Raw genomic sequence first — 27,752 nt, forward strand, 5'->3', positions numbered from 1 at the left:
TTATATGTTTAATATCATAATGTGTGTATAATACACATTGTTATACTTTAATAATAATAAAATAATAATTTTAATTATAATAATAATTTATTTTCTTATATTTTTTGTAAATTATATGGCTTAAGTTAATAATAATAATTTATTTTCTTATATTTTTTGTAAATTATATGGCTTAAGTTAACAGTGTATTTTAATAAAATTGGAATGATATTAGATATAAACATTTTTTTCGTATTTAACTTTATTTACATCAAGAGTTGAAATTTTGCAAATTAAATCTGTATGGCATAACTCGCTGTATTTCGCGAAATCAGAAACAAGTGGTGTATTAAAGAGCACATACAGTTATCAGGCTACTACAATGACAAGTGTTGCAAATAGACAAATGATAGACATTATTTAATGGATTAAATTCGAGAATAAGCGTTAATTAATTCATAGCTGTCGCATGTATCGCCAAACCTGATAACCACGATTAATTATATACTCTTCTGTTGTAAAATACATTAACGTCGACTCATCGTCGTGTAATGTTTTTAAAAAATCTATATATCCACAAGATTCTTACTTCGCAAATATTAATAAATCAAAGATATAATAAAAATATTAATGAACCAAAGATATAAACTTGACAGACGCGCGATTCGTTTTGAAGCCTTCTATGATGTATAAATGCATTGATTATTATTTTTGATATATAAATACATTGATTATTATTTTGCTGCTGATACCATATATAAATGTTTAAAATTTTTCAATATTGGGTTTATTAAAGCAATAATATATTTATGATAATCTCTTCGGACAGATTGCATGTTGCGGCAAAATGCTTTACAAACGGAAATCAATGAGACACATTTTTCGAATTTGTTGCGATTACAATAATATTTTTCAAACGCGGTCACACTCCGTGAAAAACGGACAGAACTAGGCACGCTAAATGAATCATTATAATTAAATAGAATCGTATTACGCAATCGGTTTAGGATTAGGTACGCGATTCTATGGCTTCCACGTCGCGAAGAATCGTGTAATTCTTACAATATATGGCATTTTACTAATTTAAGGTTAAATAATAATTTGTAAGACACCAAAAAGTTGATTTTTTCAATAACAAAATATATATAAATTAATTTTTTTGTACGAAATAATCATTTCTATAAGAAATATCGACTTATATCGTACTTGAGAAAAAGATTATTCAATGAAATATTGCATTTTATAGATTGATTGTTATCGAAAAAACTTTTGATTATTTATACATATTTATAAGTTAATAACCTATTATATATATCAAATAATATAATAATGCATATGCTATATACTGTGCGTGCAAAAAGCTCGGAAGCTTTATATAGACGGAAATGATTTTAAATATATATCACGTCAATAACTTATTATAGCTCGTACGCTAAATACGTTGATATCAAGCTAACACACGCAGAAAGAATCAAAAATCAAATCAAAATCGGATTGAGTGTTTTATATGCGGATAAAATTAAAAGATATACTTTATTTTCTATGTACTCGAATATATATACGCATATAATAGAGTTATTATTTGACATATATAATAGGTCCTCAGCTTGTAAACATATAAATAAATATAAAGAAATAATTAGTATAAATAATTAGATTTTTTTGATAAAAATCGAACTATAAAATGCAATATTTCATTGAATCATATTTTTCTCAGATATGATATCCATTCTCTTATAAAAAAAAAAAAATTATTTTTTATTAAAAAAACAAACTTATATAGGCATATTATATTATTCAAAAAATCAACTTTTTTGTGTCGTACAAATTATTATTTAATTTTTAATAGATACACGTATTCACTGTCCGAAAAATAGCTCGAATTGAATACAAAAGAAAATCTAGCTACATGCTTTATATCAGCGCTTGAAATATCTCACCCCGGCGGTTAATGATGAATTCCTAAGAATCTCTTTTGTGCTTTCAGAGTGCAGTAAGGGCCCGAGGAGGAGCTACATAGACCATGTCAGGGCCAGGGGCGGAGTGGTGACCTAGACCTCATCCCTCGGCTCCGACCCTCGATGCTTACGCTACGGCTGGTGTCGACTCACTTCCTGAAGCAGCCATAGGCAGTGCCCTTCGCCTTAGAGAAAGGGCTCCGTGCGATGTGCCGTGATAGAGACATGAACCCAGAACTACTGGTCGAGTCGCACGATCTCCGCTCAACGGCGTTGTCGTTGCCGTCGTCGTCGTTGTAAAAATAAAATTAAAAAGAAAAACAGACAACACGGTCGTTCGAAATTTTCACGCGCACGCAAAAAGGACTTCTTCTTTTTCGACGGCCCTTCTATCTCTCTCTCTCTGCTGCGAGAATTTTTCTCGCCCTGGCGCACGTACTCACATACGCATACACACCACCCACACCCCCACGAATCGTTCCTTGCCCTCCAACTACATAGACGAACAAGAACGATTTCTCTTTTTTATGATGTCGAGATAGATTAAAATCCCGATAAACGAAATAGACGAATCTCAGACGAGCAAGTGTGTATATACGGTATCGCGTTCGGTACCCGGGTTACTCGCGGTATTCGGTATATAAATTCGTGATCCGGGTAGCGCAAATCGGCCGGATCGAAGGAATACAATCATAATTTGGAAGAGACGACATCACCAATATATACGGCGAATCCAGAAGAAGAACGAAGGGAAGGAAGGAGGGAAGAGCAGGACGAGACAGCTGCTACGCTGAGCTCGGTATACACCAACCTGTGGAGAGCCGCGAGAGAGTGTATTGTGAGTGTTTCTCTTAAAGATTCTTGTATCGTATAATAACATGCGTGTCTCCGGGATGCTTGATAAAAACGATATTAATTAGAAGAACACAATTATTAATAAATTATTAGCTTTAATTGATTTATTATAAATCAATATATAAAAAGGCAAAATATGATTTTAATTAACTTAGACATATAGAGTATATTTGAATAATCGCATTATTATTCGTTAATGGAAAATATCCAAACGTCGTGGTTTATAGAACAAGTACTTTCGCAATTCACAGTAATTTTCCAATTTGCGTCGTAAATTCGTCGTGTCGGCAATAATAGTTTAAGAAGTCGCATATTTATATTAAGAACACATAAGAATCTTGACGCACCTGGCTTCTCGATTACGTAACCGCGAAATTTTGGCACAATTTTGGTGTATGAATAATCTTGTCGGCATGAAATTTTCCTGTCCGCTGCGATCAGTCGCGACCCAGCATCATCGGCGATCATTCATCAACTGTCTCATAATAATTCCCTGAAATTGCGTACCTTTCTCTCCTGCAAGAATGGGTGACGAGGTAAATTGTGTATGTGATTGACCGTATATCGGTTATCGGTACAATGAAGAGGGCGGGGAGGAAATCAGCGAGTTATTTTTGCTAACGCTTTGTGTCGCTTAAGTGAAATTCGCAAAAGATTTGCAATTATCTATTTAAGAGAATCGACAGTTGTTAAATTCCCCTCCGTTTCCGATGAGCAATTTCTTACGAGTCATAATAAATAGAATAAAATGTCTCAAAGAAATTATATTAAAATTATATCGCTTCGCAATAATGTGGAATAATTAAATCAAACAGCAGCTACGTAAGAGTTATTTTTTTTTTCACAAAGTTTCAAGATATTATTTCTGAAGAATATACTATAACTTTTTGCACGCTTAATATACATTTTCCAGCGGCACAAAAGTTTGCCGACGCATCTTTTATTTTTATCGTAATAAATGATATTGATGAAGCGAGGACGATGACATTTCACAATTCATCGATCTATTCGAACGAAGCTTTTCCTATGTTATGAAATACGCGTTTCTCGCCGTGCGACGCTCATCAATCGTGCGCTTGCGAAAATATTGAAATTACTTTACGATTGTTCTGTCAATGTCGATACACTGGCATGCTATTTATTCTCCAGCATAATCGTGCAAATGACACGGCAGTTACCTCGCGTGAGACCAATATGACACATTCAATTCCTTATTAAAAGAAACCGGTAAATTTTTCTTTATTTTTTAAATCTTGTTTCTATATTTGAAATATATATAGCTATTTAAAATATATATTATTAAATATATTATTAAATATATATTTAAATGTATATATATATCTCTTTTACTTAAATTAATATTTATTATATATTTATGTTCGCTTTTCCTTCACTTCTCCAATATAAATAAGCGAAATAAGTTTTCTAAATTATATTGTTTGATTGTTTTCTTTCTCTAAATCTTTTTTAATTTCTAATTTTTTCTACAAAATTAATGCTTCTTTTTTCTATTATAAAAAAATTATGTTTTTCTCTCCTTTATTATTAGAAAGAGTTTAGCGTTTTTATTTTTTTTACCAGTATCTCTCTTTTCTGATTTACCCACGATATAAACCGCGATCGGAGATTTTACTCGGAGGTAAGAATGATGATAGAGTGAATGAAGAACTTTTGAATGGTTGTGTCGTCTTGCACATTGACGTATATCATGCGATTTACAACAAGTGTACTCGTCGCTTTTGTCAGTGCGGCGGTGGGTCGCAGTACAGACAAAGTGGGATGAGACGTCCTCAGCAAGAACATCATCATCATCACCACCACCACCATCACCACCATCATCATGGATCTTCAACAAGCCCCACGCGCTCTCGTCAAGCACATGATAAGGTAATCTTTCTTTGACACTTGCAACTTCACGCTTAACGCAAAGTATCTCTATCTTATGTGTTTCAATATAATAATTATTTTTTACTTCGATAACCGTATCTAAAAGAGTTGTGCCTTGAATGAAACGTTGAATTTGTTTTATATATATACACGTACTCATATAATATATATTTTTTAATAAATAATGAATTTTAGAAATTAAAATATATATATAAAATTAAATGTTATTAATTTGCAATATTAATGTGTATTAAAAGAATAACGGCATGTAATTTTTTACTCGATAGTAATCTCCGTGATTTTTTAGCTATCGCGCTTTTATGTTAATCTATTTCTATTTTCTATATAAGCGATAAGAGAAGAACTACTGTATTGAAATTTCTATCTACAATAACTACTGCTATCTTAATAGATAGAGACAATAGCGTACAGTAGTTGTCGTTCTACATTCTAGATACGGTTATAGAAACTTTCTGGTTCTTCTACTATGTTGGACGAGAATCTATATCTATCTTGTTACTCCACTTTGTCGATCATTGCCTTTCCAGTTGTTAGATCCGGACTGTTCGTCGATTAGGCTTTCTCGTTCTCGTCATTCCTAATTATTTATACGACTCGTATAAATGTCGTGCAAAATCTCATCAGAGATATCAATTATATTCGATACTTGGCGGGATACATTTAAATAAATAGGCAAAAAGAGATAATTAATATTTATTTAACGTATAATTAATTATCAAAAAATAAGAAAAAATAAGTAAAAACTTATCATTTCATCAAACTTTTTACACTTAAAACATTGTATACATATATTTTTTGTAATTTGTTCTATAATTTATTTACGCGCGCGTAGAAGTATTCCTTCTCTAAAAAATTTTATATTCCCAATAATATTTTATACTTTATACGTCAAATATAATACTATATATTTTCAATATATATGTATAATTTTTTTTTAAATTGTTTGAAATTTTTTAGAGTATCTATTAATTCCATATTTGTACGATTTTAATTATTAAAATACCGTTTGCAGAGCATCGTTTCTACAGCATTCGTTTAATTATAAGAAAATAATAGTTTAGATTTTAAATACTTTTGTTTTTATTATGTATATGGAATGAAAACACGCTAGGCCCAGGCGGCCTAACGAATCCCACCTCTCCTTTTTCAGGACGAGTCCCGTCTCGCACGCGTGAAGCGCGTCCTGGCGGGCTCGCTGCTCGGCCGCGGTGCCAGCTCCAGCAGGATCTTCGGCACCCGGCTAGAGCTGATCGAGTCGTATCTCGACACGGGCGTGCCGTTCGTGGTGCATCGGCTATGCAGCTATATCGAGGCGCACGGCTTTCAGAGCGCGGCGGTGTTCCGCCTGTCGGGCGGTAGTCCCCGGCTGGCAGAACGGCTGAGAGCTGCTTTCGAGCGTCGAGGCGACGCCGATCTGGAAGCAGCCGGATGTCCGCCAACCGCCGCGACTCTCCTCCGTCAGTATCTGAAGGAACTGCCGCAGCCCGTCGTCCCGTCTGCCCTCGTTGGCAGACTGATCAACATACACACTCGTAAGAACCATAACTCTATTTCTTTTTCGAGATAAGAATATTTTATTGGAAGACAAGATATCTATTGTGAAGACACAGGGTGCATACAAATCGAATATGATGTGATCTTAATTATTATTTAAATAATTTTAGAAAACGACTCTGTGTGTGTAAACTTTTATCTCATTCTCGACGTTTCTAATAAATTCTATGAAAATGTTTGACGCAGAGAGTTACTCGAACGATCACGACTCATGGATCGTCTCGACGAAGGAGCTGTTTTTGACTCTGCCATCCTCGCATTATCATCTACTCGGCTACCTGACGATCTACCTTAGCCGCTACGAGGCTCGACATGGACGCAGCGCCGGTGTTTGCGGCGTTTTCGCGCCAGTCATTCTGCCACACGTGCCACCGGCGACCACCCTGCTGCGAGACATTCTCGCCGAGGCGCTGGTGCTGTTCCCCGACTGGTGAGTGATATTTAACGATTCTCTTAACATGATGAGGCAACCAGCAAAAATACGTAAGGAAGTCGCGCGAGTAACTTGCGTAACTCGCCGACAACAAAAGCAAATGTCTATTTGTCTAACTCATTTCGATCACGGGTCCGCTTCTCCTATTTTTAGAACCATTAGATCACGCACGATATGTTACACAAACAAGAAAAAGTAGCTGTCGGGCTATAAAAGAATAACATGAATTTATAGAGATAGAGAAATCAAATCAAATATTGCTAATTTATTGCTCTAATTTCGTATTTATTATTTTTATTAATTAATAGAAAATTGATATTAAAAACAGGGATGTTGATTTAACATGCAAGTACTTCTACTTTTTAATAACATTTGTAGCTAATCATAAATAAATATACCAGAATTAATCGCTACTTAATCGTTCGCAGATTGCAAATAGATTTAAACAATATTAAATTTTTATATAAATGCACCATGATACCAACACGGATTTTATTATAATTATATAGCAGAAAAGTAATTAAAACTCTTTAAGAAATTAACAATGTCAGTTTTTTTGATATATCATATTGTTTCTCAAATTTTTAACTTTTATTGGAATATCTTAAATTTGTCGAATTTATTGTTTGCAAAATAAGTTTGAAATTGTCTAAACGTAATCCATAATTGACTAGCTTTAAATTGTTATAAAATTCAGAATGATATAAAATAATTTACTATCGCAAAAAGGAGGGAGGGGGGAGGGCATAAGTAATTAATTTTATAAATAATAAATAATAAATGTAAAAAATTATTAATTAATTATCTCGTGATTGCTCTCCGTCACATTATTTGATTGCTTTCTTCTCTTCTCTTATTTGTTCTCTTTGCTGCTCTTTTATATATGGAATTCATACAACACTCATACGCGAAAACACGGTTAATTACACATGATCGCGCACGCACTAATCACTAGAATACAAACGCCGAGTTTATAGTACGCAGTTTGTTAAATATTAAAATAAAGTCGATCATTAACGATTATAATTATTAAATGCTTTGCAATAATGCCCAAGTTAATCCGTTTTATATTCTATTTTATATATTTATTTTGTTAATAAAATATTTAAAAATAATGTCGCAAGATAATGGCTAGTTGAGACGCAATAATGGGAAAGTTATTTATTAACATGGGTCGACAATCTTTAATCATTCCTGATCGACTTTAGAGCTTACTCCAGATGATCGCATTTGGCATTTTTCATTGTTTTTATCGTGATTATTGATGGCTATTTACCAAACTAAATATTTTGAGCGATTTATACGTTCAAAAAATTGAAACGATAAAAGATAGAATTATTAATTACCATTTTGTTATGGGCAGTAATTGTTTTAACGACTCTTATATTTCAATATATCTCGTATCACGCTTTGAATTTTTCACCAATTTAAATATATTTTACACATTATTTTCATATTGGAATTAATAATATACATTGAGTAATAATGCATGAATCGTAAGATCGCGTGATTTAAGTAACGAAAAGATGAAATTATAATTTATCAATTATTTATAATTAATTAAGTTAAAATTAAGGAACAGAATATATGTATTGGGTTGAACGGAAAGTTCGTTCCGTTTTTTACTAAGAGATGAAGACCGAATTCGTGTACAATCTTATTTTTATAATACATCAAATATTTCGTAGCAACAACGAATATTTGTATTAAATGTTATTGTGTTCAATCTTCGCATAACGTGCTATTGTTTACGTTAATTTTGCGGATATTCTTGAAATCGTGAAAAAACATTGTTGGAGCGAAATCATGATAAATTATGACTTAACTATGCTCACATGCTTAACAATTATTCACGCATCGTTGGATAACATACTGCAGTATGTTGGGCATGCCCATTATCCTTCAGTCCGTGATTTTTGCGAATGAAGCAATGAGATTTATCAACGTAAAATCTCATATGATTTTTTATCTGTTCGATAAAAAACGGAAGGACTAACAATAAGTCGGTTATAAAAGCGCCCTAATTTTAGAATACGGAAATAAATCAATCTTATAAGAATTTTTCATATTTAGATATCAATTTGATATCTAAATTGAGTTTGCCTGCAAAAGATAAATATTTTTTGTTTATGTTATTATGTCGAAAATAATTTTTAAATGGAATACTATAATTTAATATAATATGATTTTATTAAATCTTGTAACTATTTTAACTTTAAAAATTTTTACATCTGTTTTGAATTCAAGTAATTTTAACGCGTTGTGAATTTGAATAAAACGGTCTAAAATTTGAAAAAAAAAATATTATTGTATAAATAGAGAAAATCGTTTTAGTTTTTTGTTATTTTTTCAACAAGAGTTGTCACATACACGCACGGTTGTATAATATTTGCCTAAGCCAAATAAACGGGCCAAAGTACCGGACTTTGTTAATTAATCTGAAAATCCGATCTAGTCGCTCTATCGTACATACATTAATCGCAGTGTGAATTACATAAAAGTAACGTATGAATGTGTTCGACCAATTACACTGCGAAATAAATTATAAAGTGTACTTTGCAGAAAACGCTCTGCAACTGCGTCGAGCTTACACACATATATCTAAACACTTATTCGCGTTTCAATTTTTTCGCACCGTCTCGATATCGTAATATTGCTTGCATTTCCAACAATTATTCGTTTACCGATCGATAGATCCATATTATCTTAGTAAACTATTCCCCATTGAAATCACAAACAAAATAAATTTTCCGCGTCTGCCCTTCGACAATTAACCATCTAATTGGACTCTTCTACTTACATTCGAGAAAATCTCTTCAATGGGAGAGAGCTCGCTTATTATTTCTTAACCCGGGGCACTCTTTTTGTCCGTTTCTTCGCCTCGATTGCGTTTTGACCGCTTAGACAGTCTCGATGGAAGAATCTAGTGCACTTGCAATTTCATCTTGGCTGCATTCTCAGTATATTTAGCATATCTAGCGGGCTAAATGTAGAGAAAAACAATTAATTTGCTATTAAATATAATTTTGAATATTCTTCTGTATATCTTATATTATAAAATTTCATTTTTTTAACATGTTTTTTGCTTATAAAAGTTCTTCATTAAAATCAAAATAATTATGATAAATTAAATTGATATAAATTGATAATTGAAAGAAATATACATAAATCCATAAATAAATCGTTATCGTTTTTCTTCGCACTTGGATCGATAGATTCGGTTAAATTTCTATGCACGTACAGCGAGAGAACTAGACATTTCTCGAATTCGCGTGCATATGAAGGATTTTTGTTCTGGTTCCACGTACAAGCAGGTACGATTTCATTGCGCGTAAAAGCTTCCAAATCACGCAAAAAGCATATTAAACCGCATCGATGATCGATTCGGATTACGCGGAACGCAGTACAAATGCAGAAGTCCAAATACAAACGAACATTGAGAAATTATTTACATATGATATCTATGCCAGTATCTAGTTTCTTTTTTTAGCTATAAGTGGTTAACGACATATCAAAACTAACGGTTTCCATGACTAATAATAAAATAAATGATAATATAAATATATAAACAAAGTAAATAATAATATAAATTTTTTTTTTTAATATTTATAATAATAATAGATGATATAATATATATATACATCACGTTCTTTCTCTCGATATTCATTTTGATTGTGTATGTTAAAGCAATAACAAGTTGATGATATTTTAATTTATTCTCATTTTAGCAAAATTTCCCGCGAATTTCATCCGAATTTCACGCACGAATTATTTCGGCGAAAATTAAACGGACGCTGTTTTGGACTGAGTTATTTTTGCGTTCGTGCGAATTAGCTTTTAAGCAGGAAAGTCACGGATGAAATTTGTAAATTGCCGGCGTCAGATTGCAAACGTAGGCGGAAACTGCGAGAATATCCGCGACCTTCTCCACAATTAATTTCATTCGTTACTCCGTATCATTGAAGCAATGCAATACTTAGACGTTAATAAAAATTCGCGGTCCTTGGCCTTGTGGCAAAATCGCTCGCCATTGACGCGCGTACTTGAATGCATGCTTAATGCACTTCCTTTCCTCTCTCTCTTTGTCTCTTTCTCTCTCTCTTTTTACACGCAACTGCATTTTTCGGAAGAATGTATTTTCTTTTTTATTTGCATTAATTCAAATATAACTGTACATGTCTCTTTATAATTTATGTTTTATCGAGATTATTTGAATATCGTCAAAATGATTATTTGAATATCATAAAAATTAAGAATTAAAATTAATTTTTTTGAACAAATTTTTGATTAAAGAGATGTTAAATTCTTATAGTTTTAATTCTAAGATATTTGCGGGAATCAAGACATAAATTAATATTATATAAAAAATTAATATTATATAAAAAATATATAAAAAATTAAAGAATAAAAATTAAATTAAAGAATGCCTCTAAGTTTGACGTAAGACGAGAAATATATGCGGTGCGCAAGATCGCTTTAATCCTCGAAGTGCATTAGGTGGTTAAGCGACCAGGAAGTCGTGAGTCTTCGAGAAAAATCGGAACAATCCACCTCCTTGAGAATTAAGCCGAGGAGTTTCTCTCTTCTTAATCCTACGCGCGTAATGAATTATTAATGCATGTCGCCTGTCTGATATATATAATAGCCGTTATATTTTCTTCACAGTATATCGATTGCAGCTTTCTGCGTCTCTTACTAAAAATAAAATCAAGAGGCGACGTAAAATTTCTCACTAGATATATTAATAAAATTTTACGCAAAAAATTTCTTAAAATAAAGGAACCGTGTGAGTGATTTCATACCGTATTAAAATTCTATAAACGATGTCGATTCTTAGATTGAGAGAAAAAAATATCCGCTGTTTTTAATATTTTATTTCATTATATTGATGTATTTCGGATATTTTTGTCTAATTATAAAAAATATAAATTGGCGTTAAATACAATTAAATTAAGAATTTAAATTTAAATTATACTAGATAAAGATTTAAATAAATCGATTAAAAATGTTATAATTTTATATAAAATTATTATTACTTGATATATTTATTGCATAATATAATTACCACTCAGTATTAAATTTTTTGTCAACTTTTATAAAAGATGATAGAAATTATTAAGGAAACAACTTACAGAATTAATAATATTTAGTGGTGCATTAAAAATCCTCCATTATAATTAGATGAGACTGCAAGCGAGCGATTAATCTTAGCTAGATTAAAATACCTAAGCGTGTTGTGCGCGCTGGAAAGAAAAGATTGCCGTTTTACTCACATAAGCGGCATGTGACGGTTAAAGCGTGATGCGATAATCGTTTTTAAGGGAGGACAGTGCTCTTTTTCCTGAAAAAACCAGCAACTACAAAAGATTAATCGTTCCTGCCGAGATCACCGTGGTCACGCAAAATTGGTCAACTATACTGCATTGATGCAAGATACAATAGCCGAGTAAAATGATAATATACGCGTAAGTTGTGAGACGGTTCACGATTGTGATTTATAAAATTATATGTATACGAGTATAATGTTCAACATTTAAAAATTTGAAAAAAAGGCATTGATTACATTCTGTGATCGTTAGTTTTATTAATGACTTAGAATTTATTCAAATGATTACAATTTTCCAAATTATCGTTGGTAAATTATTAAACTCTATTATAACAGTTATTAATCACATTTATTATTTAGGATTCTAAATTATTTGAATACTTTTTTATAATGATATATGAATATATTGAAGATGATTGAAACAGAGAATAAATTTTAGAGAATGGAGCAAAATGGAAATTTGCAAAATTTTATATCGTATAAGATAGTTTTATATTGTATAAGTATAGGAGAGTAATGTGAATTTTTAATTTATATATTATTGAGTTTTATTATATGTGTACAAGATAAATCTGCTGATATATGACAGAGATAGAAATTAACATCACATTAACTTTTTTTTTTGCGATCAAGTGTGAGAAATTCACTAGCAAATTAATTCGCTTGTAACAAATTTGTTACGTGCAATCACATAAATTACGCTACATTAAATTGACAGATCGAGTAAATCGAGTAAACTAACTGAAAAAGAAATTCTAAGAATTTTACATAACATATTCATATATTAAAATTTATATTAATCATATAATAAAAATTGTACAATAAAATCAAATGGTATAATCAAGTTTAATAATGTTTTTACATGCTTACACATTGCTCTCCTATATTCATATACGATATATAACTTCAGAAAATTAGTATTTTACGTTTCTACACTTTGCTTTAATCATTTTTAATATGTTCGTATATTATGATAAAAAAATATTTGAATAATTTATACTCTTAATAAATGCGGAGAATAATACATGTTAATATTCAAATTAATTAAAATAATAACCAACTTGGTTTCGAATCTCAATCTGATTGTCAATAATGGAATTATTTTATATAAATAACAGTTATTTGATATACGCTGCATTTTGTAATAAAGAAGCAAGGATGAAGTAAATACCGATGGATAGGTAAATTGCTGAGGAAAGAAAGATGAGAGATTGCGTTCTCGATCGATCGAGACCTCGTTTTAGGGTATTGGCTTAAGGTAATCAGCGTTATGCACGGTCATGCGTTTTCATGGATCTTGCGTCATCGCCTCCGACGCTGGGACGAGCAGCGTCCGTGAATATTGCATCGTGTGCATGAATATTTCACGCTGTCTCCGCTGTCTGAGCTTAGTCTGCGTCCAAAAATCTCTTCGACTTTTTTGAAAATGGCTGACACATTATATAAAACTGCAATTATAGTTAATCAGAAATCCGCACATACAAATAGATAATATTATATTATGTGAAAGATTAATTGGGAAATGTCATCATCATATTTTATCGCGATTTTAACTGTGTTATATTCCATGAAGTTCATAATTTTATGCAAGATATAGAAAAAGATTAAAAAATTTTAAATTGTACTTACTTAAGAAAGTTTTAACCAACATATGTACAATAGCAATATCGGAAGAACTTTTAGCAATTTTACGGCTGCGCTGAAAAATTTGATTAACATTTTATAAAGCTGAAAAATTTAACAAAAAATGGTTATAGTATTTGTTTTTAGAAGAATATTTTTGTAATTAACATGTGTGATAATATTGAAGAAATTTTTATCAAAAACCTCAGTTGTTTTAAAGAAAACGATGGCAGCACAAGTACAGCTACAAACCGGTTAAAACAAGTTCCTTTAATGAGACTCATTTGATGAAAGGTTTTTACCCGATTTGGAGTTTCTTCTGAAGATTTACAGACTAATATATGCAAACACAATCGAGCTGCTGGATATCTCGTGAATATTCATAATGCTATGGGTAGTTCTGTGTTCGCTTTATCTATCTCAGTCGATCGCTTTGAACGAGCTCCAAAACCGTTCTCTCAATCGCATCTAATCGATAACGCAATACGCATTGATTATACAGTCGATGCAATATGAGTACATTGTTCGTACGTTGATCGACAGCGAGACAATCGAGTTTCTCGGTGATAAACTAACAAGTGCTGTTAATAATCTCAAGCTGTAACAGAATGAAATAGCCTTTCATTAGCGAATAAAAATTTCCGCTACGTCAACACATTTTAACAACATATTGCGACGGTCGCAAATTTTTGTTCAACTTTTCAAACGGGACAAATAAAAATTGCAAACGCGACTTTAAACAAAAAATTGTGCGCGTTTAAAAAATGTCCAGCAGCATCTAAGTAAGCTTTTTATCGTAAAATGTAAAGAATTATTAATAATTAACGATTTAATATTTGCATTAATCACGCGTAAAAAGCTCCATATCAGCCGCATATAAATTAAAAGAGTCTGCAAAAACTTCTAGAATTTATGTGACACGGGATGATAAATGTGCTGATTTGTAAGACAAATTGCACATTCGTCGGTTCGTAACGTCATATGTAACGCAATAATTAGGTCAGATCGATTAATAAGTTTATGTCTGCTATTCTGAAATGTCGACAAATCATGCGCATGTACGTTGATAAGTGCAAATTGCATCGTCGAACATTTTGATCTCAGCTCGTGTTAGCTCATGACGGAAGGCATTCAATTATACTCTGTTCACGTGTTGCTTAAATGATCTCTTATACTTGTTAGCGTTGTTATTTCTGGCACGCTGCTTAAAAATCGAGCCAAAGTTACAAGCAACTTCTTTAATCTTAGTTTGGCAAGTAGTATAAAAGAAAACGTATATCTTAGAGATAAAGTTTTGACAAGTTATGTTTGGGTTTATATTTTTTCTTTTTAATGAGTATATGAATTAAGTATTTTAATAATTATACAAAGATATTGTACATAAAGAATATAATAGGTGTATTTAATTTTTATGTAGATTTGTAGATGTATAAAAAGTTATAACATGTAGCAAAAATAAATTCTGAATTAATCTCTTATCGAATTTTTTAACTTTAATTTAAAGCACAAATGGATGAAATAAATAATAATGAATAATAAATAATAATAAATAATAATAAATAATAAATAATAATGAAACAAAAATATTTACACATACTATCTTGGGAGAAATCAATATGCAATTTTGCAAACAGTTGCATAAAATAATTGCCAAAGATTATTAAGAAAATACATTTACTGCATTCATAAATTTTCCTCAAAATGGACATTATCTCTTTATTATCTTTAATTTTCAATTTTCTCATGCGTTATATAATTTTTAGCTTATCTAAGAATTTCTCAATAATGTAAATTTCTCAGTAATGAAATATAGAGAGCGAATTAAATTTTCATCCCGTCAGCGCAATACAGTCTAGATAAGAATAGAATAGAATAAATAAGCACAACGAATCAGTCTCTGCATTATTACGTGATAAGATAAGAAGAAAATTATGCGCAGGGTGACTTTGATATCTCGAAAGCATTGCGGGGGAGGGAAGGGGAGAAAGATTAAGGGGGAGGATTTGCCGCGATGGGAGGAATAAAAACGCGGTAAAATTATTTTTTTTGTGCGTTAAGCACGCGCAATTGTTTTTAGCTTTTATAATCGGCGTTCGTTTTGCATTCGATGCGTAAATAAAAAGCAGCAATAAAAATCGTTATTAGCATATTGCCTCACGGCCGAAATTATCTTGTTCGTGGGTTTTGTGGCGCATTTGATTACAATACCTGTGAGCGTGTGAGCGAAATACGAGGCACTCCGATTTCTCTCTGAGCCAATTCGATCGCCAACAATGACATGATACGCGATACATGGAAATCGGATAGTGTCGTCAATTAATTGGAAGCCGCGGATCGATTACGCGTTTTATCGATCTCAAAGAAAGAGAGCGGCATAATAAACAAACTCATCGATTACACGCGATATCATGAATTTTCCGTGCATCAATTGCCATAATTATCAGCTAATTAAAGCAGATATAACGAACTACTAAATCATGCGTGATATCACACACTACACACAGTGATGACCAAATATACTTTTGTTATTACGAAAAAACTTTAATATATACAATAAAGTTAAATTAAAATTAAAATTATATAACAAAGTAAGAGAAACTATTTCACTTCGTCTTTCAACTGTTTTTAATATCTTTCGAGAATAAGTTAAACAACATTTTATAAACATATTATTGTGGTATAATTAAATGAAAATTTTACTTAAAAATTGTAATCTATGTATTTCGAATGGTTGAGACTGCTGGAAAAATGGTCACGTTTGATGGATGTTATAAAGCGAAAATAAATATTGGTAGAAAAATTCCATTGTATCGGTATGCAGTATAAAGGCTATTATTATTGACAATAACGTTGATAGCAGAGTTATTTATAACGAAGTCGTAACCTCGCGGCTCTTAAAAATATTTTTCTTCCCCATCGCGGTTAGAATCGCTTTTTTATTCGCGGTAAGTTTCTTCGTTGCATGATTACAAGAGAGTTGCCGTTGTGATTTAATTTTAATAAAGCTATAAAGTTAAGTGTAATATATAAGTAGTTAACAACACGATATCGTGAAGGGGATGATGTTAATGACAAATAGCTGTTGGAAACTTTTACACGCGAGAAAGTTTCACGATTCATTTGATATCACTTCGCGATATCAGATCTAATCTAATCACGTAGAAATTTAAAATAACGTTTATCGATCTTGTGTAATAATAAATATGCACGAGCGTATCAATAATAAGAGAAAACTATTTTTGCGCTATCGTCTACCACATCTCTCCAAAAGTACATTTTTATTTAAAATTTATTTTTAAGATTCTTCGAAATTTTAAAATATGTAAAGCAAAACATACACAAACTATTATTTAAAAATATTTTAAATGTATAAAACACACACATAGTGAAGGAGAGGGCTTTTTTTTCCGCGAAGAATGCGAGAATTTTAGCGGTTACAAGCTGTTGGGTTCCATATGTCGATATGACCGCGGTGCAATTCTTTAAGATTACCTTGGTGTGGAGAAAACTGCGCAGTTTTCTTCGGTTCAACGTATGCGAGGAGTTGACTGGAATATCTCTTTTTCTCGCACGCGCGCGACTCTGTGAATATGATCCTGGCAGCTGACCAGGATTTCGTTTTAAGCATTGACGGTCTCCGGCCACATTTCATACCGTAGCGACTCTACTACAAAGACACGTGATGTCTTCCTATTGCATCACTAGAAACAAATTTTTAGTTTTTTTATCTTGTCATTCAAAAATAATTTTTTTGGCGTGAAAAAGTGATTTTTTGCAAGAGTACCGAATATTTGCAATTGTAACGAGACAAATTGATTTGGAAATATGGTCATAAATAAAAAATCAATATTTGAATTTTATTTTGTTTAATATGTGTGTTTGTTAATTTGTAAATTTTTAGAATTTATAATTAGTGCTTTGGATGAATGAAGCAAATCATTTATTGTTATTTTCAAAGAGGAACTTAATGATCTTGCAAATTGTTATCAATATTTGGATAAAAAATCAATTATAACGGCACATTGTGTTTTTGACGTCAGCGCGAATCTATCGAACTCACCACAATCGCCGTGAACTAGACGATCGTGTAAACTTCGATAGAAATAGCTGCTATGGTCCGGAAATAGAGCCGAGTTTGCAGGGGCGAGACCCTGATTCTGTGTTGACACGAGTTGATAAGACGTCGACTGATACGAGGGAAAATAAAACGAGAGACACACAGGCGGGGAGTCTACCAGGGAACCTTCACCTGTAACTGCTCCTTTCCGGTTTTGACGAGTTGAAAACAAGCGTATGTCACCTTGTTGTTAACGTGACACTTTATGATATGCATATCTCGTCTTTTTGTCTCATTGTCAAAACTCGAAATATCTGATTCTCACCGAATATAGCGCAAATATTAAGACGCGTACGAAATGTTGACATTAATATTTTCACAGCTTTGTACATTTCTCGCAATCTTTCTATTTTTGTACTGTTCTTAAAAATTAGTTTTACAAAGATCTAAAGAGAGAGATATGTTTTTTTATTACAACACTAATATATAGATATCTGATATTTCTATATATTTCTTTTTATAAATGATATATATTTTATATTATCTCTTATCTATATTTACTATTTTTTTATTTAACTCTCTTGATAGTATTCAAATTTCTTTTTTTGTATAACTAATCTACTTTATATTTAACTCTTCTGAGAAACGTGCTCTCGAAACTCAAAACGTAATATTTAATATGGATATAACATGTTTTTTTGATATTATATGCTAAAAATAAAGATTTATCAAATATTTAAAGAGAAAAAAGTGTGTAGAGGATAAAAGATTTTAAGATTGAACAAAAGGAGCAGTTTTAAGGACTCCTTGCCAGTTTGTCCTGTCGATTCGCCATTGAATAATGATCGATGAATGTAAAATGAATTACATAATTATAGAGAGGAAAAAAAGCGAAAGAATATCATAGAGTGAGAGGGGGGGGGGGATAAAGTACACTGTATACGACTGGTTTACTGATCCATTATGATCATCTAGAAACTATAACAATCTTTACGACTGATAAGACATCTTTAGGAATGCAAGTGAATGTTTTTATTGCACGATTACTAATCGCAAAATTATAGCGCGGGATATATTATTGCAACGATATTAATTACATTATTCAATACGTGATATGTCTCGCAACTTATCGGATGGAGCGATAAGGCTTTTTTGTATTTTTTGTATCTTGTGATTCGTACCTTGTGTCGTCTATATATATATAGCGCGATAATTTTGCGATTATTAAGCGCGCAATAAAATGTTTATATATATACATATACATACATACATACATACATATACACACAATTAGCTGCTAATTGACATTAACATTTTCGAGTAATAAACTGCAGTACTAAAATAGATAACGAACTACTAATAATAGTAAATACGTGAATATTTGTCGTCGTTATTATGTGGATTGTTACGAGGTTTAACAGCTACTGCAACGCGCGATAAATGCCGTGACAATATTTCCGGCAAAGTCTACGAGTAATGAACGATAATAGGCGGGTTGGTAGAGGTGAGTTAATAATAGACGATTCGACAGAACTCTTTTTTTTCTGCGAAATTTATTTTCCGATATATACGTATGTTTTGATCTGAAGATGAGATTTATAATTTTTGAATTCTTTTTTGATTGATAACGTCCGGAAATATAGTACAATAATTTTGTGCAATAACTGCATACACATCTACACATACATATAGATTTTTATAATTATATATTATATATAATATAATATGTTTTTCTGCGGTATATTCCAGACATAACTGTTCCAAACCGTGTAATTTTCAAAATTGTAACGTCTTTTTCGGTCGTTTTCAACACTAACGTACCCAAAACTCTAAATTCCTTTGTGTATTCCTTGTGTATCCCTGTATCCTTTATATTATATTTTTGCATCCATTGTCAATCCCTCTGATTCTACCCTCGATTCAAGATTATTATTTTGGATACGTTACATCGATGGGGGTATTAAAAAATGAATCTGTTGTCGATCGTTTCTTTTTCTCGTGTTTGTGATTTTTAGGCGTGTTATTTCTTTCATCTTTACGGACGAATGAGTCACAATGCACCTACGCGTGTACACTCCTTCGGCCTTGAATACGCGTCTATATTCTGAACTGGATGATGATGTGTTCCCCGGGAAAGCAAAAAAGTATTCTCACACCTTGGCACCCGATCCGACCGTAGGAAAATACTGATCAAATTGCTGCAAGTATGAGATGTCCCGAAACTATCAAATATCACTTTAGTATTATCAAAATATAGATCGAGAAAAATAATGCTATTGATATCTATTGCGGGAGAATTTACCGATAAAAATCAAAATTAATTTAAATCTTGATAACCAAAATTAATACTGAGCGATCTCTGTTTTTTAATTAATCACAATTGATTTTTAATTTATAATTTAATATTTTTATTTATTTTTATTTATTTTGATTCTTACTTAAATAATTGTGACAAAATATTTGATGCTACAGAATTGAATTTTGCGACAAGCTATAAAATTTTGATTGATGACAATTTTGGGATATTCTGAAAAGTAACGTTTTCTCGAAAGATAATACTTTATTTTATAAATTTAATAAATGAATAAATAAAGTGTGTGTGTCTTTTGTTATAATACGTTTTTACTTATTAGTTACAGCGTTTACAGTTACTATAGCCGGTAATGTCATATTAATGTTCATCGCGTGTCACATTTAATCTCATCTAATTTTTTATTACAATTAAATTTGATGTCGTTGAACCGGCTAGCTCACGATGATTTTGCATTCTCTCCCGGTAAACATTTACTCTAAATCTATCATTCTCGTTAATATATTTTATTTATTAATTTGTTTATATATATAATTAAACAATTTAACTATAAAATTTCAAGTAAAATGTTTAGAAAAAAATCAAACGTAAAGTAATTCAAGATCGAGGTTAAAAAACTTATAATTTGTAAGATTCTTTCTTTGGAAGAAATAGCTTTTTCTGTAGAAAACAGAAAACAAAGCAGTGCATAAGATGGTGCATCTTTGCCTGTCGGTTATTTTGTTTCGTCTCAGGCAGAAGTCCAAGAATGACGAAACGTTTCCTAACAAATTTCGTCGAACTTTAACAACCTGATACGAACGGCCAGAAGAAACATCCGGTTGGAAAATACTGGTTTCGATGCCGAGACACGCGTCTGGCAACGAAAATAGTGCAGCCACTTTTCCGACTCGATACAGGCTAAAAGATCGATCGCACAAATCAAGCATGGAATTTATGTGTATTTCGGTTTCGATGCCGTGCTACTGCAGCTGTAGTAATACAAGAATAGTATATTTATTCGTGACACAAGCGGTCAATAAATTGCTAACATAGATTTCTACAGAAAAAGTTTTTACATTTTTAGGAAAAATAATGTGTATAATTACTACTAATATATTAATGCAATATTATATACATATATAAAAGACGAGAGAGAGAGAGAGAGATTAAACGTATATACAGTTTAATTTTTGACGCAAATCACTCGACACTATTTTTCTCGAAAATCTAAAGCTATTGGATTTGAGAAAATCAACGGTACCAATCGCAAACTTCCGCGCGTAAATGGGGCATAAATCGATTACGTTAACTATCTTATAACGCGTGCCTAAATGCTCGGAAGTTTTGATCATAATTTTTTTATCGCGCCGATATAGCTATGTTGCACGATGAAGCGGGAATTCCTTATTCATTTTCATCATGATTCGGAATCTTCTAGAAAAAAAGTTGGGGGATTACAGGGAGAGATCACAAAATGTGAAGTAAACTATTTTGGATCTGCCACACTTGTTCGATTTTTTTCGAAAATGTCAGAAATTAACTTATTGCGCGATTCGAAATATGCGATCGTAAATCACGCAATCAAAATACAGATTTCTTTTCGACTTGTTGGGATATGCTGACTTTTCAAACGAGACTTGTAAAAATAATTAGTTTTAGCATTTTTCTTCTATTTCATTGGCGGCGTTTTCTTTTTGTTAGCTACAAATTTACGGTTTAAGGAAATTCTCCTTACGCTTTTAGGACAAAGAAAGCTTCATAAATTGCAATTTAATGATGAATACAGAGCTCGTTCACATTCAATCGTCGTTGTAAATTTTACGACGTACACTCGCGGTGCTAAATGTACGCCGACGACGACCGAAAATAGAGCCGTTGACGTCAAGGATACCGAATGCTCGCGCGATCGCGAAACATACAGACATAAAGATCGCATTCGGCACGACGAGCACTACTGCAGCTACGAATTATGCGCATGTCGTGTACATATCGCATAAATGTGCTAAAATGAGCACTGCATCGTTAAGGTGAATCGTCTTTCCGACAACTCTTGCGACATTTTCATCGCGATTTAATCTTGTACATCTTTGAGAAGTAACAAAAGATAGTAAATTAATAACGATTTGGCATATTTATTATTGTTATCGGGAAAACAAGCTCTGCAAGTTAATAAATAAAATAAAATAATCCAATGTGTGAGAATCTTTCTCTATACAAAGTCTTGGATGCATTTAAAATTGGTGTTACTAAAAATTCCTAAAGATATTGCCAGTTTTTATTGCATAGCAAACGCTCGGTTGTGAAATTATTTTGTCATAAACTGATAATTATACACAATCGAATACATAGATTACCTATTCGCATACTCGCAGATGATTGACGCAAACAAGCTTATTCTTCTTTTGAACTGTCCAGAACTCGCTGCGACGAGCTTGCAATTGCATCGCTCTTTTCTTCGTTCGTGCGTTTATTCAAATGATGTAATTTTGCAACGTAATTTCATAGAAGCAAATTATTCGGTCATTTCGCGACATTTGATCTATTTTTCATCCCCCTCTAATAATACAAATATTGTCGTATAATAGCGCCGTATCCGAATTGAGAATTGAGAATTCTGGATTGATTGACTGCGGATAAATAATAGCTGGTGCATTGTTAGAAATGATTGATTGACATGAAGCTCGATTTTTCTTGTGCATTACGGAATAAATATTCTAATTTTTGCATATCAAAAATATATCTCTTTTCATCTTTCAAGCGATTCCATTTTAAGTAGAACTTAGATAATATATTAAGAGGAGCTATATACAAAAATATTTTATCATGCAAAAATGTAAAGACATATTTTACATATTTTACAGGAAAATAACATGATTGTGTACTTAATATTTTATGTTTTAATGAATTTTGTCTACACATTGAAAAGAACTTCAATAATATAATTTAGTCTTATTCAGAAAATTGGTTTTATAATTCAATTTTGTAATTTTTGATCATATCATTATAAAGAGTTTTAATAATAATTTTATCCTTGAATTTTTTTTTTTTTTTTTTTTTTTTTTTTTTTTTTTTTTTTTTTTTTTTTTTTGTTAGAATATTTGATATTTTGGGAAAATTAAAAAATGCATTTACATCGACATCCAAACTTCAAGCTTCTTGTGCACAGCATCGAAGGTGGTGCATTGAGATTCTCGAGACTTGCTTTCTTTCGGCCATAAAGCTTATGGCAACCGGGGACGAGCTTCGAAAACCGGTTTCGAGACATTTGTGTTTCTCTCAATGCATACACATCGCACGTGTGTAGGAAACTGCTACAACTCGGCCTGTCAACCGGTCGTAAAAAGAAGAAGGACATCGGTTTTCTTCTCGATTTTATAATCCATTGTCAAAATTCTTTACGATTGCATCTCACGATCGAAAGAATCTCGTGCACGATTTTTCAACGTGATTTCCGAAAAGGACGCCGTATTTTTCGCGCAATTTCTATCAGATTTATCGCCGTTTTTTCAGTTAGTTCGACTCGAATATTATTATAATCTACATGACAGGCAACTTTTTATATTCTTTCTTATACTTTACAAGTAAAAAATCTATACGCAATATGTATTACGCAATATGAAGGCTGATGTGATATTCATATGTATAGGCAATCTTTTATTTCCGGAGCTGATTGCTCCAATTAATCTAAGATTGGTTCCGAATTCATCTCTGCGATTAAGTGTTGTAACATTCGCGTGTACCGAACGTTCTGTCACGTGCACGAACAGAGCGACGGCGCGCACAAGCGCGGGTGGATATAGATGAGGATCCGAGTGGCAAAGCGGCACAGTCGGTTCTTCGCCAGCATCGTGTATACATTATACGAGTGAGAAAGAGAGATACCGGCGGCGTGTCCGTGAACGTGGAAGTTAAACGCGAAAATCGTCCTTGACGCTTTCCTCTTCTCTCTTCGGGATAAAGGAGCAGACACAGTCTGAAAAACGTAAACGTTAAACAGTGCTATGTAAGAATCATCTGCGTGACGCGATAATTTCCTCATCTGTCTTTAATTATTCGCGCTCGTTGTGATTAGAAGATCGTTAATCAAGGAATAAAGCTTATTTGCGGTTACAAACGCTTCCGAGAACGCTAACTCTGGTTGACCGAATTTTCTCTGTCCAGCTCTGTTGCGGGTAAGATTGTAGTTCGGATAATTGGATTTAATACAGTTTCAATCTATCGTTAATTGCCACGAGTTTGATCGATTGATAACACATCGACTCGTGAGTATTAAATTGCGTAAAAATTAAAATGATGTAAGTTAATAAATATTCGGCGTATAAGCATTTTTATACGTAGAGTATACTTTGGGATTCAAAATTGATTTAAATTTACTCATATGATTTAAGTCGAAATCAAAGTCACCGATGTTAAAATTGGAGCTTTCGAGATATTCTGTATATTTTGAAGGAACATTTTCCGGGCGATTTTTTCCAGGATTCTGGGATTATTTTGATAATGAGATTTTCGCATAAAATTTTTGTAATTTATTACGTTTTGTTATCATTTTAATTATTTAAAAAATGAAGAAAGATCAATTTATCTTTGAACCTCATAAAAGAAGATAGCTTTCAGCATAACATTTATAGCATTCGCGGCTGCAACATCCATACAGTCAATATTATTGCAATCGTTGATGTTGGACAATTCGCATTATATACAGTCGATTCAATTTTTGATTATACACAAGTAAATAATTTTTGATGATTATTATTAAATAAATGTTGCAAAAAATAGAAATCTAAAGCTAAAGTTACCTCGTGTTAAATAATATTTATGCCCGGAAATAAAATATTTTTATATTTGCATTTATATAAATTCTCCAATCCTATATTAATCTTGACAGAGACAGAGTTCCTTTCAATTCAGAGAAAACTTATTTCGACCTTGTTATCATGCTTACATCAAAATTTCAATTAAGTTCTGTGTCATTGTACCATCGATGCTTCAATTAAGTCATCTATTCGAAAGTTAGAATCAATTGACGAGTTAGTACGACTATAGGCAAATCACTCTGTATCGACCACTACAGACGTCATCGGCGGAATGTCAGTGACTAAATAATCGCGCGGCGATATCGACCGGCGTGTAAAGACGGTGTTATCTGTGTTACTATGCAGTTGCTGGCAGACTATCGACAAGCGGAAAAGGCGCAAAAGGCGCTATTCTCGATTATAAGAGAGTGCGTTCCTCCAAGGGAAAGCGCTGAAGTAAAGATAGAGGCAATAACTCGTCAATCAAGACGCACATCTTTCGTCGCGATCGTCGTCCTTCTTCCTGATCGTACATACTCACGATTGGATTATCATCCTCATCATCATCATTGCTCGTGTATGCGTCTCTGTCTGTCTGCTCTGTCTTTTCACCTGTGTATAGTCCCACGTGCGGGCGAACATAAATGTTTCATCGAATCGCCGAGAGACTCGTCTTCCCTCCGTCGATCGTTGTGCCCCGTCGTTGGAAAAGAAAGTTGCTCGCGATTACATGAGCATGACACGCGACAGCGGGGGACCCGCGTATCCGTGAGTTGCACATTTAGCATAATTTTGCGCAGCGATAACGATGATGGCTTGTCGCGATCCGCTCCGCTTTACCCTACTCTCTCGCGGATCGACAGCGATCACGAGGCAATCGGAAGCAAAGTGATACGAACCGAAGGATTTGAAATCGTTACAATTTTGGTATATTTAATTCTATTTCTTCTTTAAAGAAACAAAAAGATGTTATTTCTTTACGAAAAGAAATTACATTTATTACGCGCTTTTATCGTTAGAAATAAACATGATAAATTGAGATTACTTTGGCTTGAAAAATCCTGAATATAAGTGACTTTCTGAAACTCTGTCACGAGTTTCTCTATAGAGAAGTAACGGATTTGAATTATACAAAATCTGTTTTTGAATCAATGAATGTCATTCATTCCCGTTACGATAAATGTTGAAAGACATCAATTTTATGCTACATTAAAGCAGAAGTAAGAAAATTGGCTTTATAATATTTTATGAATGCTATAGTTTCAAGTCATAACGTTCTTTACAAAGCATTTAACTGATTCTAGAATACTCGTATGCAAAAAGCATGCAATAAACTTATCGCCCATATTAAATGAACGATGCAATAGTATTTAATTGTAAGTAAAATATAAATAGCAAGAAATTTTAATAGCATTTTCAAAGGATGGCTTATCTCGTAAAATGTAGTAATAACAAAAATTTAAAATCTCATATAAAATTTTTAATCTTTATTAATTTTTAATATTTATCTCTAATTTTAATAGCACAAGAATGATTCTAAATTTTCAAACTCTTTATATTATCTCATGACTTGATAATCTGATTTTGTCATGTTATGTGTGAGAATAGTTTTCATGATATTTTTATCTTTATGCCATAACCGTATATTTTGTATATATCAGATTTTAAAATCAATTCAATTTTTATTAATTTAAATTGTAAGATAATTAAAATTCTAAAATATTTCTTGTTTCTATTTTCTACGAGATTACAATGTCAAATAAAGGAACAACACGATACGTTAAAGTGCAATTGATCACTCGATGCATCATCTCGTCAAATGGCAGTAAATCCGCAGTAATTTGTGAAAGAGTCGAGTCTCGTTAGAATGTAGTGGAACGTGCGGAGAGTAGATTTCCACGTCTTCCTTAATCGAAATTTATTAACCATGATATAAGCATAAGCGTCACGTGAAATTGCATTGGATTGGATCGCTTATTATGTACCTTAATGTCGCTCACGCCGGCTAAATTCTTATATAAGGGATAGACGGTTGCAATCGCTGACGCGATAAATGACCCATTATTTTTAGAAGCCGTGTTATGAACAAGTGTGCAAACAGAATGTGTGTTTGATGATTGTAATCTTCTTTCGGTAATATTATAATTTGATGCTTAATATCTTTAATGCAATAATAAATGCGAGAAAAAATTAATTTTTTTTTAAAATATTTTAAAATGTTATACTAGAAAAAATTGTAAATATTTCAAAATTTTAATATCTTTATAGTTATGCAGCAAATTTATATATTGCTTTCATTTTTTGCTTAATTTTTCAATATTTTTTTATAAATAAAAGATTTTTATTTTTTAACACGTATCATCAATCTTGAGACAAAGATTGCGCGAATCTGTGCTTTTTCAACGTAAACAAGTTGCATCGAGATTATTTCAGAAGATATACTGGTCCCATAGTAAACATTATCACGAGCCCCCGTTCATGTTAATTGACATTAATCTGTGCACAACAAAGTTTACAGACACACAAGTCGTTCTAACCGCCCACTAGCGAATTAATCGAGTTATCTCGTGCGAGTCCGTCCGGCAATTTATTAGATCTATGCACATGACGATGCATCATCATCATCATCGCGAGCGGTATACTCCGGTTTGTCACGTACATTTGTTGTGTCATTTATCTTCTCGTGATCGGAATTAATCGATGCGAGTCCGTCCGGCAATTTATTAGATCTATGCACATGACGATGCATCATCATCATCATCGCGAGCGGTATACTCCGGTTACTCCGGTTCATTTGTTGTGTTGAAGGACTTAAGAAATGTTGTCATCAGGATTTTTTACGCGGATGTTGCCGCCGAAAAAAAATACGATAATAATTTATAATTGGCTTAAATGCTTAAATTTATTTTGTAGAGAAAGCAAGAAGATAAAAAAAGAAAGAACGCTCTATATTAATATAGTAATTTCTACTCG

General features: G+C 32.3%; 1 protein-coding gene and 1 long non-coding RNA gene across 4 annotated transcripts in view; one reads left to right on the plus strand and one right to left on the minus strand.

Moving 5' to 3' along the window:
* LOC115235561 (protein FAM13A) overlaps window positions 1–27,752 on the plus strand; it is a 61,957-nt gene that overhangs the window by 17,480 nt on the left and 16,725 nt on the right. For 2 of the 3 annotated variants that reach the window (XM_029807439.1, XM_029807438.1), the window contains exons 2-5: window positions 1,967–2,775; window positions 4,539–4,679; window positions 5,851–6,232; window positions 6,441–6,684. In XM_029807439.1, coding sequence (XP_029663299.1) covers window positions 4,572–4,679; window positions 5,851–6,232; window positions 6,441–6,684 — 734 coding nt within the window. In that variant the 5' untranslated portion in view covers window positions 1,967–2,775; window positions 4,539–4,571. Of the gene's footprint in view, window positions 1–1,966; window positions 2,776–3,234; window positions 3,329–4,538; window positions 4,680–5,850; window positions 6,233–6,440; window positions 6,685–27,752 lie in introns of those variants that run through there. The other variant, XM_029807437.1, reaches the window with a different exon arrangement.
* On the minus strand, window positions 23,091–25,538 carry LOC115235569. Its single transcript, XR_003884051.1, has 2 exons — window positions 24,929–25,538; window positions 23,091–23,959 (listed from the first exon to the last, which is right to left on the minus strand). It is a non-coding gene; the product is annotated as an uncharacterized LOC115235569 (long non-coding RNA).

The sequence above is a fragment of the Formica exsecta genome, unplaced genomic scaffold, assembly GCF_003651465.1.
Source record: "Formica exsecta isolate Colony F162 unplaced genomic scaffold, ASM365146v1 scaffold227, whole genome shotgun sequence".
Taxonomy (NCBI): domain Eukaryota; kingdom Metazoa; phylum Arthropoda; class Insecta; order Hymenoptera; family Formicidae; genus Formica; species Formica exsecta.